General features: G+C 47.4%; 1 protein-coding gene across 4 annotated transcripts in view; it reads right to left on the reverse strand.

The window, feature by feature from the left end:
* The window catches only part of ralgapa2 (Ral GTPase activating protein catalytic subunit alpha 2), a 75,820-nt gene that overhangs the window by 12,110 nt on the left and 46,124 nt on the right, over positions 1-17,586 (reverse strand). For all 4 annotated transcript variants that reach the window (XM_076161496.1, XM_076161497.1, XM_076161498.1 and 1 more), the window contains 2 exons: positions 16,794-16,952; positions 14,741-14,868 (listed from right to left, as the gene is read on the reverse strand). In XM_076161496.1, the coding sequence (XP_076017611.1) occupies positions 14,741-14,868; positions 16,794-16,952 (287 nt within the window). The remainder of the gene's footprint in view (positions 1-14,740; positions 14,869-16,793; positions 16,953-17,586) is intronic.

A 17,586-nucleotide genomic window follows, 5' to 3' on the forward strand; every position in this document is an offset into this window, starting at 1 on the left:
CGAGGAGAGCGAGTGGGAGTCGCAGCCATACAAGAGGAGAACAATGCCTAACTGCTCCAATTAGTGGCAACATTTAAACATTAGAAGAAGTGGTTTTAGCAGATAATGGTCCTTACCCACTCCAGCCCCCCGCCTGACTCGTGACTGACACGTGGACATCAGTGTGTGTGTGTGTGTGTGTGTGTGTGTGTGAGCGCATACGCTTCAAAACACACACAACGTTGTAGGAAAAGCAGGTGATTGGTCTGTAAGGTTACTGTATACATAATGAAGTGGGTGTGTGCACGTATGTATACATATGTATGTGTGTGTGTGTGCTGTCCAGATGGTGGGGGTGGGGGGTGTTACTCTGGGGGAATGGCAGGGGTCAAGCATCTTTGTGGATCAAAGCCAAGGTCAGGGCAGCTGCAGTGGCCCATGTTCAAGGTGAATGGAGGCCTCAGATGGCTTCTTCATTAGCAGGCTGCTCCGTCCCTGCTGGACCCCATCGTCCTGAACGCCACCAGCCCTCCTCCTCCTCATCCCTCTCTCTTCCTCCCTCACGCTCTCTCTTTCTCTGTCTGTCCACAGGGACCTGTCCAGAAACTGCCGGTCCACTGGGATCCATCCTGTGCCTGTGTAACTCCACCCAGAGCGCACGGGGACGCAGACATGCTCACACACACAGGGATGCGTGCATAAGCAGGCAGGCAGGCAGGCAGGCACAACACACACACACACTCATCCTCCACCCACACAGCCACTGTTCTCCAAAAGAGCCTATGTTGACCTCTGAACTGGTGTCTCTCCAGAGAGCATCCAGCCTCTGTCTTTGTGTGCCTGCTGACAAAAGGCCTGCAGTCACCAATGGGGCCTGACTGAACACAACACACACTCTCATTCAGACGCCAACACAAAGACACCACATTTTATAAACCATCAATCTACCGTCAGTTCTAGAATGAATCTTCCTCTTCCTCATTGTAGTCCTGTGTTTATACTTTTACTATCAAACCAGGAAAACAAACTCAGCCTGACACGCCCGGTCAGAGGACACACACACACACACACTGGACTCAAACTCAGCGCCTGGACAGAAACAAGCTTGACTCAGATGATCAGGACCGCCACCATCACTGTACGGCAGCGGGAATAGAATGAAGCATAATGAATGGAAGTCAAAGGAGTCAAACATCTCTGCCCAGTGTCGCACTAAAGCATCTAAAGCATCTGAAGGGAGGAATGTCACTTTCAGAAAGCTACAAACAAACAAACCCACATTCTCTCCACCCTCCGCTACATCCCTCCACCTTAGTGACGTTCATGCTGTACATGTATAAGAGACGATCGTCCTCAGAAGTCCTCCATAGAGGTGTTGAGGTCAGTTATGTCTCCATTCCACCTGAAGAACCCTGAAGCGAGTGAGTGTTAGACACACGTCTGCATAGTGAGAGCAGCGCTGCGGCTCCTCCAGCCTCCAAGGCAGCAGCCAAGGTTAATCCTGTTTGTAGAAGCACGAGTGCTAAAAGGGCCTCTTGTGGTGAAGAGGGACAGTTTAGAGATGTGGTGGAGGGCGCCTCTAGGTGCTTGACCCCCTTCCTCTCTTAGCCCCACATCTGCCCATTAACCTGGGCCAATCAGCTTGACCTTGGTGAGGAGAGGAGCGCAGGAGGAGCTCGCTGCAGCGCCATTGACTCCCAGCAGTCACATAATTGGCCTGTTGAGAGGGAGGGGAGGGAGGGAGGGAGGGAGGGATGGGGTTGCTTATTGGTGCCGAGGTGCCGATGCCAGCTCAGTTTGCTTATTTTTGAGTGCCACGCCTCTTCTACCACGCCCATCACATAGGACAGGAAGGCTGAGTTCCTCACAATCATGTTTACATGCAAACTGAGAGGGATTAGAGGTTGCAGTATTAATGACAAAGATGGAAGCGTCTCCTGCATGAACATCAGAGCCATCCACACATGGACGACTCAAACACACTCCCACAGTTTGTAGGATTTTCTTGTTAACAATGTCAACAGAAGTAAGAGGTTATTACTTTACCTAAGAACATGAGGTCTTTAACTCCCCTGATGAGTGTTTTACATTTTCCTGTCTCCAGCATTCCTCTTAAAACTCTGTCCACTTGAGTTCAACCAACAAGATAAACAAGTCGAAAGTGGAATGAAAATAAACTTAAGAGCTTCTGCGACCGCTTCCATTCTTCACTCAAAGCAAGCAGAAACAGGGGAATTGGCTTGAAGATGATTGACATGGCAATTTGCACTGGATTGCAAAAACCTGAGGTCATTTTTATCTGACTTTTAATAGGAGGTAAAAGATTCAGATGGGACTAAAAATGAGAGGTGCTCTGGTAATTACTCTAGCTGCCGATCCACTCACATGGAGCTTCAAGAGGGGCAGAAGTTAGAAGCTTAGAGTAGAGAAGTGAACTGTTGAGTACATGGTGGGGTAGAAGACACACTGACATGAAGGGCAGGCTGCTGTTTCCCCTCATTATGCCGGGTACCACAAGCAGGAGATAATGAAAGCAGACTGCTGTGACATGTTCAAACGACAGGGAGTCAGGATGGCAAACACAGGGAAGAGAAACAGATTAGATGAAGCATATGGATGACCTGTCACTCATGGAAAAGGAGATTAAAGGCACAGAAACGGCAGAGAGGCCAGAAGAGGTACGGAGCAGGCTTAAGAAGGAGGAGGAGGAGGAGGAGGGGGTCCACAGAAAACAAGGGATACAACTATGGAGAAAGAAGGTGGAGATGGAAGGAAGTCATGGAAGGGAGGAAAGGGAAGAAGCGGGGCTAAAGCAGAGCAGGTGTTGATTGGAGAGAGGCTCGGTGGAGAGTGCCGGCGGTACCTGTTGTCAAAGCGAGGGCTGAGGTGCGAAGCTTGTCTCAGCAGAGGCCCTCAGAGGTGTGAGGTGATTATGGGAAACAGGGAAGAAGACAGAGACATTTAGACTGGGGGGCGGGGGGGAGACACCGGGAGGAAAGGAGACACCGGGAGGACAAGAGGAAGTGAATGTGGCGCTAAAGCTGGCTGCAGGAGTGATGGCAGGGTGGGAGGGAACAACAGATCCAGATGGATAAAGTGAGAGTGTGTATGACACGTAGTAGCCTGTAGGGTGATTGTATAGTGTGTTTGTGTGTACATGTGTGTCCCTGTCCCATTTTATATGGCAGCTACTCAAACCTTGGTGTCTCATTAAACAGCTTTTTGCAGGAGGAGACACAAGCAGGAGGACAGGAAGTCTGAATGTGTCTGTGCTGCATTATGAGAGGAGGAGGTGTTTCTGCCTCTATTTTCTCTCTGTGCATAGACATACACAACATCACATGGCTCTAGAGGAAAAGCTGGTTTCAGTGAGTTTTTTTTAACAAGTGGCCTAATTAGAAGCAAGTCCAGGAAATTGGAGCTCAGGAGCCCCGAAGGATTACGGGTCAAACGGTAAACCCAGGTTAATGACACCTCATGAGGGGCGAGCCTCCCACAGCGCCGGCTTCAAAGCTCCAACCTTCACACCTCGCCACCGTCCATCTGGCCTTCAGACAGGCCGCGGGGGAGTAATGGCAGTGACATCACTCCTAACCTGTGACATCATCACTGCCCATCAGTGATTTGGCGCAGGTTTGCCACAGCTTGGGACCCGATCAGACGTCTGCTCGCCGGCATGATCGGGTTATTTACGAGCTGCCCGGGAGAAGCAGTCACCCGTTGTCTCGAGCGCACCAGAGTCTGTGGCAGCTCCCGTTCCTCTCGGGGACACTAAAAATCGATTTGCGCTCCATAACAAATCATAACAGCGAGCACCTACAGCAAAGTCAATGTTGACCTCCAAACTAACCGGCTAACCGTTGTGTTTTCATACAATTGATTACAAACGACGAAACTAAAAGAAGAATTCATCTTTACGCCGCAAGGAAACGAGAGCGATGCAGAATCCCTCATGACATCATCATTTGTTGTCGCATGTTCCCCCAGCACATGAGCGCCATCAAAGCCCACTGGACCGGCCGGGGCTCGTGTATTCAGATGAGCTGCGTCTGTAACCAATCTCCTTTTCAAAGGACTCTGGTCTCCATTGATGAGAACTAACGCAGCAGCCTTAGATGTGAAACACAATGGATAGACCTGATTAATCAAACACAGGCCCATTACAGCCAGACAGTCACACAGGCCTCCACAGTGCATTAACAGAAAGTCATAATAAGATGAGCAGGCTGATAGGGATGAAGATTAACAGATACAGTGTGGTGACGGGCTGGGGCCATAGTTTTCTCTCAAGATGTCCTTTGTGGTTCTGTGAGGGCCAGAGTGAGATGAATACCTCAGCCCTTTGGATAGGTTATTAGCTGAGGACAAAGGTGAGCATCATATGAGCCGTCTGAGGTTAATATACGTCCACTGGCATAAATACAAAGTCTTTTGACCTCAGTTCCTCCTGTTTAGAATGATCAGACGAGGAGCCGCAGCACCAATCTGATCTCCATTTGAACTTTTAATAAAAGTGATGAAAAGGTGAAGGGCCTCTGAAAGCCATCTGATTCCGTACGAGACGCGTCACCTCCTCCACTTCCTTTCACCGCCTCAGATGTTACGATACAGAATTACAGCCAAATTAAACTCTGAGGCCGGCCCACAGACTCGGCTCCTCCACGCTGAGGTTCACTGACGGCACCAGTGTGACGCCTAGAGGGCAAACGGGAGAGTCGGGGGCCAAACGGAGCAGATTCTAACCTATAATAACACTGTTGAGACGAGCGCTGATGAAATATTAAATCTAAATGAACAGAGGCCTCTTGCAATTTTAATGATGCTTGTGGCATGTGCGGGGGAATAACTGCGATGCGTTAACGCCAAACATCTCAGTCTGCTTCCCCTCGCCAAGACACACTGCTGAGAAAGTCTCTTGTTCCTCCATTGCCCCCACTATGAAAGGTTCATCGGGCCAATTAGTCTGTCTGGCCTTATGCAAAATGCCAGGCATTTAGCGGGAATGATAATGATTAGTGCTAGGTTACATCTAATCACAGCTGTTATGCATGGAGACGGGAGGGTTAGTTACTGAGGGACCAGAGTGATTTCATTTGCCCTTGAATTTGCATTTTGGACATTTTTCAATCAATACAATTGTGGTGACGATGAGCTTGTCCCTCATGTCTAAAAATGGCATTTGCAGAAATGGAACTGCCGGGCACAAATTGTCCTGATCATTTTGTCAATATGATTGTGACTAATTACTGAGTGAGTCTCCTGTACGTTGCTGAGAGATGAACTCGTACGTGACTGTGACACATGTTTCCTCTCTGTTCTCCTCCCTGTCCTCAGCCTGGAGAAGGTACTTTCAGGTGAACAGCTGGGCGGCCTCATGGGTCTGATCCCTCCCCTCCTCCCCTCCCCTTGTCTTCACAGATAGAAACTTTACTCCTACGCCTCCTCCCCAGCGTGAAAACAAACTTATAGGTGTATATCTGGGGTAAATGAGGTGAGAGAGAAAGGGGCTTTGAGGCGGTCAGGAATGGGGTCCAGTCTCCTACCTGCTATAATTGTAATGGATGAGGACTGCAAATGCATGAACACACACATAAGTATGCACACAGCCAGACACCCACACACACACAAAAACCTTGGGCAGAAAAGAAAATGGACTTCTGTGTTGGCAACAGCTTTTTCCTAATCCTTGCCCCTGGGCTATATTGTGCAGTCAAGCAGGCTATTACATGGCAACAATTAGGGGGTCTGGAGCCCAACACCTGGTCTTCTCCTATTCTGGCCCTTCAGTGGCAGCTGACTGTACAGTTTCATGGCCAGGTGGCCCTCCTTCAGTGACATTAGCTAGTCACTCCAGGGTTAATCAGGAGCCTGCCATCACCCAGGACGCACGCATGGAGCCCCATTCAGACACAGGGCTTTTATTGGAAATAAGGATGATGGAGACAATGTTGTTATACAAACTTGTCCAACTAAGGATCTGTGAAAGAGAGTCCAGATAATCAAAATGCACCTGGGGGAGGAGTAGAGGGCCTCTTGGATTTGTGGCCTAAGTTTGTTGTGCCGTCTCGATTGGGTGACGCTCAGCCAATAGCTGCTGTGGCTGCAGCTCGCCGCACGTCAACTGTGCATCCTGCAGATTATAATGGACCTTTTCATGGGTGGACAAAAACAGATGGAGGAGCGGGAAGTACTATACATCCATGCAGACGGGCCACGGTGTGGGGGGAGGGACACTGGATTTTGTTGAAGTCTGCAGATACAAAAACAAGTGGGTGTAGCTTGAGCGACCCAGGCTATGTACGCCGGCACAAAGCACCATTCCAAAGCCCCCTGGCTTGGAGATCTGAGGGTAAATAACACTCATTAGAATAACAAAAGCTATAGATTTGTACCCAAATCTGCTAGAGTCTCATCAATAGTAATTAGAGGCTATACATAACTAATGAAGATGTGTACACTACATTAAACAAAGGTAGAGAGAGCTGCTGGATAAGTGTACGTCTGTGCACAAAGCTTTTATTACATTCAATCAAAACAATAATAAAGCGGCTAAATGATGAAATACTCATGCGTTTCATCAATCTGCAGTCTAATGTTGGACTGCAAAGCAAAGTGGAATCAAGCAACAACAGAGTTCCACATCCTGAGTCCAGAGCTTCAATAAGTTCAAATATTCGCCTGAATTTAAACCAATAACCTCGTCTTACATCAAACAGCGTCCTGTCGCATTGGACACCCACAGAACGACTTGACCAGTACGTCTCAGCACTTCTCTTTCAGCCTCAACCACCACTTGACAATGGAGCACAGAATATGAGCATTAACACATCAAAGGGCTGCTTCCTGTAAGAAGAGGACGCACAATGCACAACGACGCATACTTCAGTGTTTTGTTGTTGTTATTGCTTTGTTTGCTGCGCCTTGTTTCTCAAAGCAGAAAATTCCATCTAGTGTAAAAATGCAAATGCTGCGCGGCACAAGGACACCCTCCTCTAAAACCAAACAATGGCCGCCGCCCACTGGAGGAGCAGAGACCGCCTTTGAACCGTTTAAAGAGGCATTAATGTGCAACTTATAAATAATCAACTAATTCTTCCTTAAAACAGCATATTAAGTCTGTGTGACATTTAAAGCCACGCAGTGCAAAAACAGCCCTATAATAAAAAGAGAATTGAGAAACGAATGAATGATTTAAAGGGACAAAGAGCGGTGGTAATGTCAGAAGGTGTCCTCACAAGTGTCCCCAAAAACCCGGGGCCACATCAGAGACGGAGAGATTCCAGGGGAGAAGCGAGGAGTGACATTTTGCTGACATTTCCCAGCAGCATTCAACCGGGGCGTCCGTCTCAAGTCTGCGTCAGAAATATCTATGGATATGCTTGAATGTGACACAGGCGTTAAGGGATGCGGGCGCTTTCAGAGGGACGGCCTCGGCTCCGGGGGCCGCTGATGAGCCGCCTGGACTCTGGAAGATTGAATGGTAATCACTGGAGCACAGATAATGGATGATTGAAGGCTCTTTCTGCGCCGCTGTCGGATTTCAATATCAGAGAGGCCCTAGAATTGGGATTCTTATCAGGGGCGGCGTGTCAAACAAAGGAGAGCCGAGCGTGAAATATGGGGTCCAACTCAGGCACACGACCATAGCGATTAGCACAAGGATAAAAAAGGCCGCACAAACAAAAGAGGGCAGCTTTAGCCGGACAAAGAGCTGTCCACCGCCGTGTAACAAGAGACACGGAAGGAAGAAGGGACAGAGCGGAAGAGAGAGCGAGAGGGAGGGAGAGACACAGAGGGAGGGAGAGACAGAGAGGGAGGGAGAAACAGAGAGAGAGAGATAGAGAGGTGTTGGTGGTAAAAGGAGGATGAGAGAAGTTTGCTGGGATGGCTGCAGAGTGAATAGTGATGGAGCCAACTGTTAAAGTGCGTTCCAGATTCCCCGCTTCTGAAGAGGAATAATGGAGCAGCAGGGATGAAATGCAACGCACCCCGCCTCAACTCCATTCATACGCATCCAAACAAACACACATTCACATACACACATGGTGGCACGAGGCTTCACATGTCTGCCAAAGCCATCACCAAACAAAACAAAATTATTCCCATTTATCCTCAGATTCCGAGCGCTACAGCTTGCCAGGAAAGCTCATTAACCCTCCCTTCAAGAACACGGAGACAAAAGAGGGGGAAACAAAACACAACTAATCAATGAGAACGCACCCATTGTAGGGAGGGGGGGACAAGAACACGCATCCATTTGGATAACCTGAGAGGGCTAACAGCCTTTAGTGTGGCGCTGGCTGGCTACAGGGCGGAGAAAGAAAGTTCATTAATTAAACAGGGCTAGGGGGAACAGATGGAAGGGCTAGCTGGATGCTAATCACTTAAAACAGACAGATTTCCGCAGCAGCGCTCGGAGCGGCGTGCATAAATCACAATGAGCACGCACGCACGCTCAACGGCGCTCCAGTCACATCCTAGGGCGGGAGTGACACCGGGGTCAGAGGCATGGGGCTGACGGACAGAGACCGATGACCTATTAGCCATGATTTCATCTTTGTTCACTTTCAGAGGGGACAGTTTTACTTCTTGGACACCAGAGCAGACATCCATTATGGATCAGGAGCAGCTTTGGCTCCAATTTCTCGCCTTTACATCGAAGAAAGACATTCTATTATCCCAACGCCTCTTTAATCTGTGCTGACTTTGCATTCCAATAAGAGGAAGGGGCCGCAAATCATTTAGTCACCATGGTAACGAGTATTTAAACTGTAAGGAAGTTAAAACCACTAAATATTTAGAATTACAAAAAGCACAGAAAAGTGGAAAAATGTTGAGAGAAAACAAATTGCCCAAATTTTCCCAAAATTCTCAAATTTGAGTTCAAATCAAATTTGAAATACAATTCCAAACAATGAACCGTGTGGAGCTTTGGTCATGTTTATGTAATTCTAGTCGGCTCTCTCTCTGCCTCGGTTGGGGATTGAACAGAAAAGCCAATCCCACACAAAACCCTGCGTCGTGGCTGTGCTCTCACTCACACACAGACAGATGTGAGACATGAATGCAGAACAGACGGACAGGGGAGGGGAGGGGCCCAGGGGTTGCGGGTTCAAGTTTAAAAATACAACGAGCGCGACATTCTTGGGAACAATGATGCCACTCTGACGCTGAGATTACTTTATTTCTTATTATTTCATGTTCTGGATCAAACTCACTTATTCTGCTCACAGATGGATTCTTTTTGTTTTCAATAATTAAGGTCATTGATGCGTTAATTTAAATCATATACTGCCATTACAGCATCAGCTACCTGTTTGGATCAGGCTTGTTGCACACACACTCTAAGTACAGTGCACACACACGCACACACACACACAGAGGGAGGAGCGTTTGTATGATAAAAGCAGCTTCCATGTACATACAAACAGACACATACACACCAACAGGCACAACAGTTTGACACCAGCAGTGTGTGTGTGTGTGTGCGTGTGCATGTGCGTGTGTGTGTGTGCGATACCCCAGGCGGGGCCCTGGGTCCCTGCTGTTGGCCGTCTGGTTCCCCGCCTGCTCTACCTGTGTCTAAAAGGGCCGGCCCCCACCCAGCTCAGGGCCTGGGCTGGGCCGGGCCCCCAGGGCTTTCAGGGTGTGGGTGCTGTGCAGCGGACGCCTTTTGTTACAGGCTGGGTGGCAAGAGGAGGAGGAACTACAAGGAGGGGAAAAGGGAGGGAAAAAAATGAGTAATGCTATGAGTCATTCTGCATTAGCAGCAGGGAGGAGAGACAGAGAGAGGGGGAGTGGAGGAGAGGGGCCAAAGGGAGAGAATACTTTTGCATGTTGTATGAAGCTAGACGCCATATGCCATCCGAGCCGGGCTGCCTCCTGAGTCAGGGCTCTTGGTTTGACAGGCCTGTGCTTGCCCCCCTCACAGCCCCAGAGCCCCCCCTGCTCCCCTCACACCCTCCTCCCCAAAGGCTCGCCTCCTCCTCTACAGCGTTGGGATGTCTATTGCTCTGGCTGTGCACAAACTGCTCTCCCTCTCTCTTCCTCTTTCTTTCTGTGTGTGCATGTGTATGTGTGTTTATGTGCGTCGGGAGGGGGGAGGTGGGCGACTCAGTCATCTGAACACATTAGACATTGTCGTGAGTCCCGGCAGGAACAGCTGGTCAGCTGGAGAGAGAGGTGGGAGGGGGTGGGGATAAGGAGGGGGGAAGATGGGAGGCAGTGCGCTACACTGATAATGGGATTAGGTTAAAACATTCAGTGAGGGAGACCCCTCCTTCCTTTGTAGCCCCCCAAATACTGTGTAAAGTCTCAACCGCTCCTTCTATCAAAGCCGGTGCCCGCCTCCACCCAAACAACCAGCCAACTCCGAGCTGGCACTATCCACTAACCTCTGCAGACGGATCAACCCAACCCACCAACAGCCAGCAGCCTCCATGTTCCTCCACTTCAACCCTCACACCCAGAGACACTGAGCCCCGCCTGGATCCTCTGTGTGTAAACTCACCACACAACAAGCTGAGGACCTGGAACAAGAACTCCGATATCACAAATATGGAATTATAATGAAAAGTCCTTTAAGCTGGTCGACACATGACAACTCTGATTTCCATAAACAGGAAGTAGGGAAGTTATACTCCGAGCCAGAGAGCATGAGACTAATCCAGTATATAATGACTGGCTTGCTTTCTCCCTGTGCCTAGTCAGGCTCAGTTTCACAGTGATATACACGGCTGAGTATTATCCATGAGACTGCTGACAGTTATGGCACAACAGCTGGCAAATTAGACCTATCAACGATGCTAAATAATGCATGTGGGACAACACTAACATGGCAGATCCTATTCATGACACCCTATCATGCATACAGACGCACTTTCATCTCCGCTAGGTGAGGAATCTTACAGTACACAAAGGAACATGCTGTCTGTGGACAAAGGCGGCGTGCGAGAGCGGGACAATACGCGGCTCAGAAGGGGTGTGAGAATATGTCTTTGTCAATGCAGTGACTGTAATAATTATGATGGCAACAGGGGCGCACACACAAAGGAGAGCAGACAGGATATCAGAGCCATTAAGGTTTCAGTATAGATCCATTGAATTTATTTACATACTGCATTCAGGCATCCAGGCAGGGCAGCTGAGGGACTGCAGATACGCTCCCACCAGCCGACAAGGGGCCGACAAGGAGTTAGGTGGGCTTTCTGGGCTCCACTGCAAGGATCAAACCTCCCTCTCCTCTTTCTGACACACACACACACACACACACAGACACACAGACACACACACACACACACACCCTAAAAGCCTGGCTCGCATGACTGGCGATGGGCAGAAACAGATTATGGTTATTGATCGGCGCCTGGAGATGGATCTTTGTGTGTCTGTGTGTGCGCTTATGTGTGTGTGTGAGAACAGAGGATGGGGACTAAGGGCAGTGTGCAAAAGCTATTGATTCTGTCCTGTAGGGAGGCCATGTCTCTGAATCAAGGTCAGTTCCACACTGTCTCACCTATTTGAAACTTGCCAACCCCTCAGCACACACACACACACACACACACACACACACACACACACACACACACACACACACACACACACACACACACACACACACACACACACACACACACACACACACACACACACACACACACACACACACACACACACACACACACACACACACACACACACACACTTCTGCTCTTAGAAATATCCTCATCACAAAGAGTGCTGAATGGAACATCAAACCCAAGTGCTTGTTGAAGAGAGAAATGAAACCTAGTTAATCCAGAGCTCTTCTGCAGGACCACTGGAGGAGCGCCTGAGCATCACAGGAAACATCGGGACGCTCCGGGATCGACAATAATATCAAAAAGTACTGACAATGAAATTTAAAAATGATACCAATATTTTCCACAGTATCAATTCTACAGCTCACATATGAAAAGAGCTTCTTACTGCTTACGTTTGTACTGAATTTGTACTTCTAATGTTGACAGAAGAGACAGTATTTTGCTGTATTTGCATCAGAATGTGTGCCAGGCAGCCTTAGAGGTTTTGAGCTTCAATGAGTGTGTGTGTCATTACTATGAACATGAATCTGGCTCTACTTTAGTGAAGAAAACCTGCATCTAAAAATAAATCATTTCATAAATTTATGAAATAGTAATGTTTACCCTTCTTCAGTGTTGTGTCTTTTCTCCTCACTCTCCTCACATTTCCATACTTCTCTCCGAGTCTCGCACTGAAGTATCACTTACACGCTACTGTCAACACAGAGGCTGACAGATTTATGACTTAGCTGTTGCTGATGAATCAACAAATTAAATATGCTTTAATAACAATTTAAGTGATTCCAGATTCTAGCTGTTGTGGTCCCAAATGTTCAGCATGCAGCTGTTAGGGCGGAGTGCAGATAATACACTTTGAACATAAAGCCAGACCAGCTGCAGCTTCCATCAGGCATGTAAATAATAGATGATACATTACGAGTTTTCTTTGAGAGGGTTGTTAAACGATGTCTATGAGGTCGTGGTTGTCTCCTGACAGACAAAACTGACAAAGTCTCAGCAACAATGGAAGAGGACAAATGCAAATACACAGAGTGATCTAGTGATGGGAGATAAGAGAGAGGAAGGACAGGAATGAGGGAGAGATGGAGGATTGTGATGTGGAGATAGACATGCAGGGAAAAGAGGCAGAGTCTATCTGAAAAACACTCTTGTAGTCCATCCGTGTGTGCTTGTGTGTGTATTTGCTAAAAATGTTGCTGGTGGTCATTTTTCAATATCAAATCCTATTAGCCTGAGAGATCCTGTGAGCGTTGCGGCAGACTGCTGGAGTCCACTCGAGCCTTGTGACAGAGTGGGAGAGAGGGCCACAGCGCCATACCGACCTTTTATCAGGACACATGGGGGTCATATAGCTTCTCTTTGAAGAAATATTCAACTAATTACCTTGGAGAGTGGCCTTGCAGACTGTGGATTGCAAAGGCATTGTGAAGGGGTAAACTAAGGATGAGGATTTTCATCTATCACAAAAAGCTCACATCCATACAAAAAGGCAGAGCCATTGTTCCAACCATTGAAAGATTTCATCCCAAGATCAAAAAATATGTTGAATGGGCTGGAGACCAGACCAGAGAGGAAACAGAGCCTCGGGACAATACGACCCCACACTGATCGAACCCAGGGTCACCGTGTTTCTGTTAGTACACATTCCATGATTCTAATTCTTTCCTAAAATGCTCAGGCACGGCCATCGCTGCAACATATGACACCCACCAAACTTAACATTGCCTCACTCGTCACAAGCTGCTCCATCTATGCAAAGCTGGGCAGACACACAGGCCACACAGACAGACAGACAGATACGCACGCTGGCAGCCAGCTCACTTTGGCACATCCATTCATCTCGTCTTTTGGAGTGTGTGAGGCCTGGCAGCGTATCGATGCCAGAACTCCAGAGGCAGCGCTTATCTCCTTTCATAGATCATGCCTTTGTGCTGTCTGCTCCTCTGCTAAGGAATGCCAGGTAAGGCTTTTCCATCCCAGCACAGGCCCGGCGCTGTCTTGCCCCCACCCCCTGGGGCTCACAGAGGCAGGCAGGCCTGTAGCTCGCCCCCCTCTGGCACTGAGAGCCACATTGGGCTAATTCACTTGGCGTCGGGTAACAGACATCTGTCACTCAGGATGCCCCCAGGGACACACAGACAAGGTCTGCTGCGGGGGTGGGGGGCAGGGATGTGATGCACTGTGAAACACACACAGGCAGACACATACTTACACACCTAACTGTAAACAACACAACATGCTGGGATAATTACAAGAAGAAGACCTTCAGTGCCAACCACAACAAATACCTATCATTATTTATTAAAGAGAACATTCCCCTTTAAAGCATTTAAAAACGTAAAATATGTCCGCATCTTAAAACAATAGATACTAGTATCTCACTCAAATTAAATCTCCTTGGGGGAGGTTTCTATAGCAACCGCCAGAGGGGCAGCGTGGTTCTGGTGAGGCGGTGCTGTACATGCTGTCCGAGGAGGAGCAGGGCGTTGAGGGATATCAGGTTTCCCCCTCCAGGGGCCATCCTGACTCTGCCTCCCACCCTCACCCCCTGTTCAGTGCTGCTGGCATTCACATGCTAATTCATCTCCATTGGTAATTACACTCCCTTTAAACCAACTGACAACTACAGCTGGAGTCAGGCTCTTAACGGCACACTGTTGGATGGATGGGAGGAGAGCAGTGTGCATTTGTTGATGCCGCTCTTATTTTGGTTCTCCTTGTGCTCCATAAAATGGTGGTGATAGATGATGACACATTATCTGTGCACCTACCCCAAACAGCCCCACACAACGCCCCATGCTGCTCCAGGCTGTGGAGCAGCCTTGGCCTAATAGCTGTATGTAAATCAGCCAGCCAATAAAGATCAGTGTCAGCACTCAGCTGTGTACATTGGCTGACGTGACAAGGACACCACATGTCTGAATGAATTTACCCAAATGAACCACTGGTGGTGCTGAACATCTAAACTCAGTGGGGGGATTAGACTGTGGAGGAGCCAAAGACATAAACATCACCCAAGCTCTACAGGAGTCAGATATATATTAAAAAATGCACGCTCACAAACGCAGAGCTGTGCGGTTCATCAAAGGTTGCTGTTTGTGTCACAGTCTCCTAATGAGCTCATCCACACAGAACAGTGAACAGTCACTGAAGCAGAAGGCCTGAGGAGGAAAGGATACAAGCTCTGGTAGAGGGTGAGCCGGGACTTGACAGCTCTGCTGGCATTGATACAGGTGGCCCGCACTAAGCTTGGCAGGAGCATCCCAGTGATGATGGCGCCATTAAACAGCGGCCCAAAGTAAGGAACCTGAGAGGGAGAGAAAAAAGAAAGAGGAAAAATTCAGAAAATGATGTATTAAAGTGCCACAGTGATCCAGACTCACACTGTTCAGTCTGCTGTCATTCATATTCAAGCCTCTGAAACATTTGGAGGGTTGGTTTAAAGTCGTTTGAGGTACTGTTTCTCCATCTGCTTAGGGCCAAGGTTCAACTTGTAAATTGGATTTAACCTAACTTTGCATGACAACTGCACATATCTAATGTGAATCAATGTTAGGGAAATGAAATTAAAATGACAATCAATACTAAACAATGCTCTCATATCGAACTATGAACAAATACAAAGGGCCAATATGCATCTTAGCGGCAGCGCGTGGGTCTGTGTGGGTACACGCGTCTGTTCATGCATTTTGGAGGGGGGGGCCGGGCAGGGGGGGGGCCCTTAATCACCCAGGCTCAATGGTCATTGACCTGGAAGTTGACATGAATGTCAAAGTCTCTCCAAAGGGTTCGGCTGTGTCCAACTTGGTAGTTTAACTAAGAAGCTGCGTTGAGAAACAAGAAAATAAATTTAGTAGAAGTAGAAATGATAGCGATCAATTAACCTAATGAGATGCTAAATCATTACAGCGCTCGCTGACAGGAGGACGGACTGTGTGTTCACAAAGCTTTACTCCTCTAACACAACTCATTTAAATGTGACTGCTTCAACCAATTAATTTATGGAGCAGCTTTGAACTTAAGTCTTCAATCATCAGATGTGCTGCGTGTGTGTGTGTGCGTGTGTGATTGAGTGAATATTACCCTTATGGTTTTATGGTCACATGATATTTTGGTGGACTACAACCTTTGCTGCCTTTTTGATAAAGAATAATAATAGATAAATGAATTCTTCTGGTTGATAGATTTCTTATCCAAATAAATTCAGATATAACTTGTATGAATTTGCCATCTTTTATACATATTGGTATTTTTTGGAGTTTTTTTTTACTCAAAACGTTTATGAAGAAATTGCAGTCATTGGTTACAACTTTTAATAAACACAAACGCCACTAAAACAATGCGTTAAGATAAGGTAACATTTCATCTCTCTTCTGTTCCACTGAGCTGCTGCAGGAGGCAGAACAGCACATCAGGATAAGAACGGCAGAACAAACAGTCCATCATCATCAGCGCCTTATTCTCTGCTGCGTGAAATGAAGACTATTTTCTTTTAATGCTTTAATGTTAATATAGGAGACTTGAACTCCCGGATTAATCTGTGATTATGGAATCAAATTATTTAGGGAAACAGCAACAGTGTCTCAGCTTTGTTCAGACATGACATTTCTGTGTGTTTTGGAAGGCCACACACTGAACGCTGTGGAGGAGCCAAGATGAAAGCGAAGCAGGACAGGACAGTAAGCAGCTCTGAGAGCACATGCCCACAGTGTGGGTAATAATGCACTGCTGAAGTGGAGGAGACAGACCGCCTTCATCTCACAGACGGAATCGAAAGCAGAGGGACGAATCTCCCAAAGCAGAAAATACCGAACAAGCAGCAGAAAGAAGGAGCTGCTTTAGGAACAGACAAAGGGAATCTCAATGGCAAAAACGATGATGTTCCATGCTTTGAATGTCTGAAGAAAACAAAGGGTTTTGTCTCCTCAGTACAAAAGGAACTGCAGCTAATTGAAAGAGGTTCAATCATCAACATGGTAAAAAAAAAAAAAATCCCATTTTAGGTGAAACAATAAGATTACAGACATTTTGCTGGGCTGAACCTTTTGAAGTTTAAATAGATGTATAGGTTTCCTCATCCTTGTTATGTGTTTGTGTTGTGTTACCAGCTTATGGATGAATCAACCTGTTGTCATAAAACCATAGCAACAATCTTCTGGGGTATGTAATGTTAATGAGGAGTTTAATCAGCTTTATACAGTGTGTGTGTGTCATTTCATTATTCCCGTGTACCTGTGGTTTCTTCATGATCTGGATGAAGTACATGTGATTCTTCATGGGGTAGATGACGATCAGCACGTCTCCAAAGTCTGTGGGGATGATGCCTCGGCGGTAGTCCCTGGTGTGTTCCGACCACACGATGTGCACCTCGTCATTTCCCAGGTGGCGTAGCTGACACACAAACAAAAGCAGAGGCTAATCAGGAGCAGAGCAGACGCAGGTGAATCACACTCCTATGTCAGCGACACAGGGAGACAGAAGGAGGAGGTTAAGGACACGGATGAGGGAATGTATAGGTTCAAGACTCCTTAGACAACGTGGAGTGAACCCATGTATAGAACTAAATGTCTGATGTAATTCCCCTCCTACAGGTCAATAAGGCTGAGGTGGAGGAAGTGAAGCCGCTGGGACACTTCCTCCACCTGCTCTGTTGTATGAAACACTGTGAGACGGTTTATCCTACAGCTAAACACGTTAATGGAGCAAGTAAACGAACACGTTGGCAGCTTACGGCTAAATTGCAGACTCTTGAAAACAATGATTAAAATGGGGCCCTGGGCTCTGGGTTTCTCTCCTTTTATAGGTTTTTCCATTCCAAATTCAAATTGCATACACAAAATGCAGAAAATTGGGGCATTTCAAACCAAATAATTCAAATCCAATTAACTTCCCCCATTAGACGTTAAATTGCATCCCATTTCCACTCTATTCACAAACACAAATGAAACTGGCCCGGACAAAAAGATACACTTAAATGACAGGAAATTGAGTGATGCTAGTTTGGAATGGGTAAACAGCTTTCCCC

Source organism: Genypterus blacodes, unplaced genomic scaffold, assembly GCF_046128005.1.
Source record: "Genypterus blacodes isolate CSIRO-AG114 ecotype Tasmania unplaced genomic scaffold, CSIRO-AGI_Gbla_v1 ptg000112l_1, whole genome shotgun sequence".
NCBI lineage: Eukaryota > Metazoa > Chordata > Actinopteri > Ophidiiformes > Ophidiidae > Genypterus > Genypterus blacodes.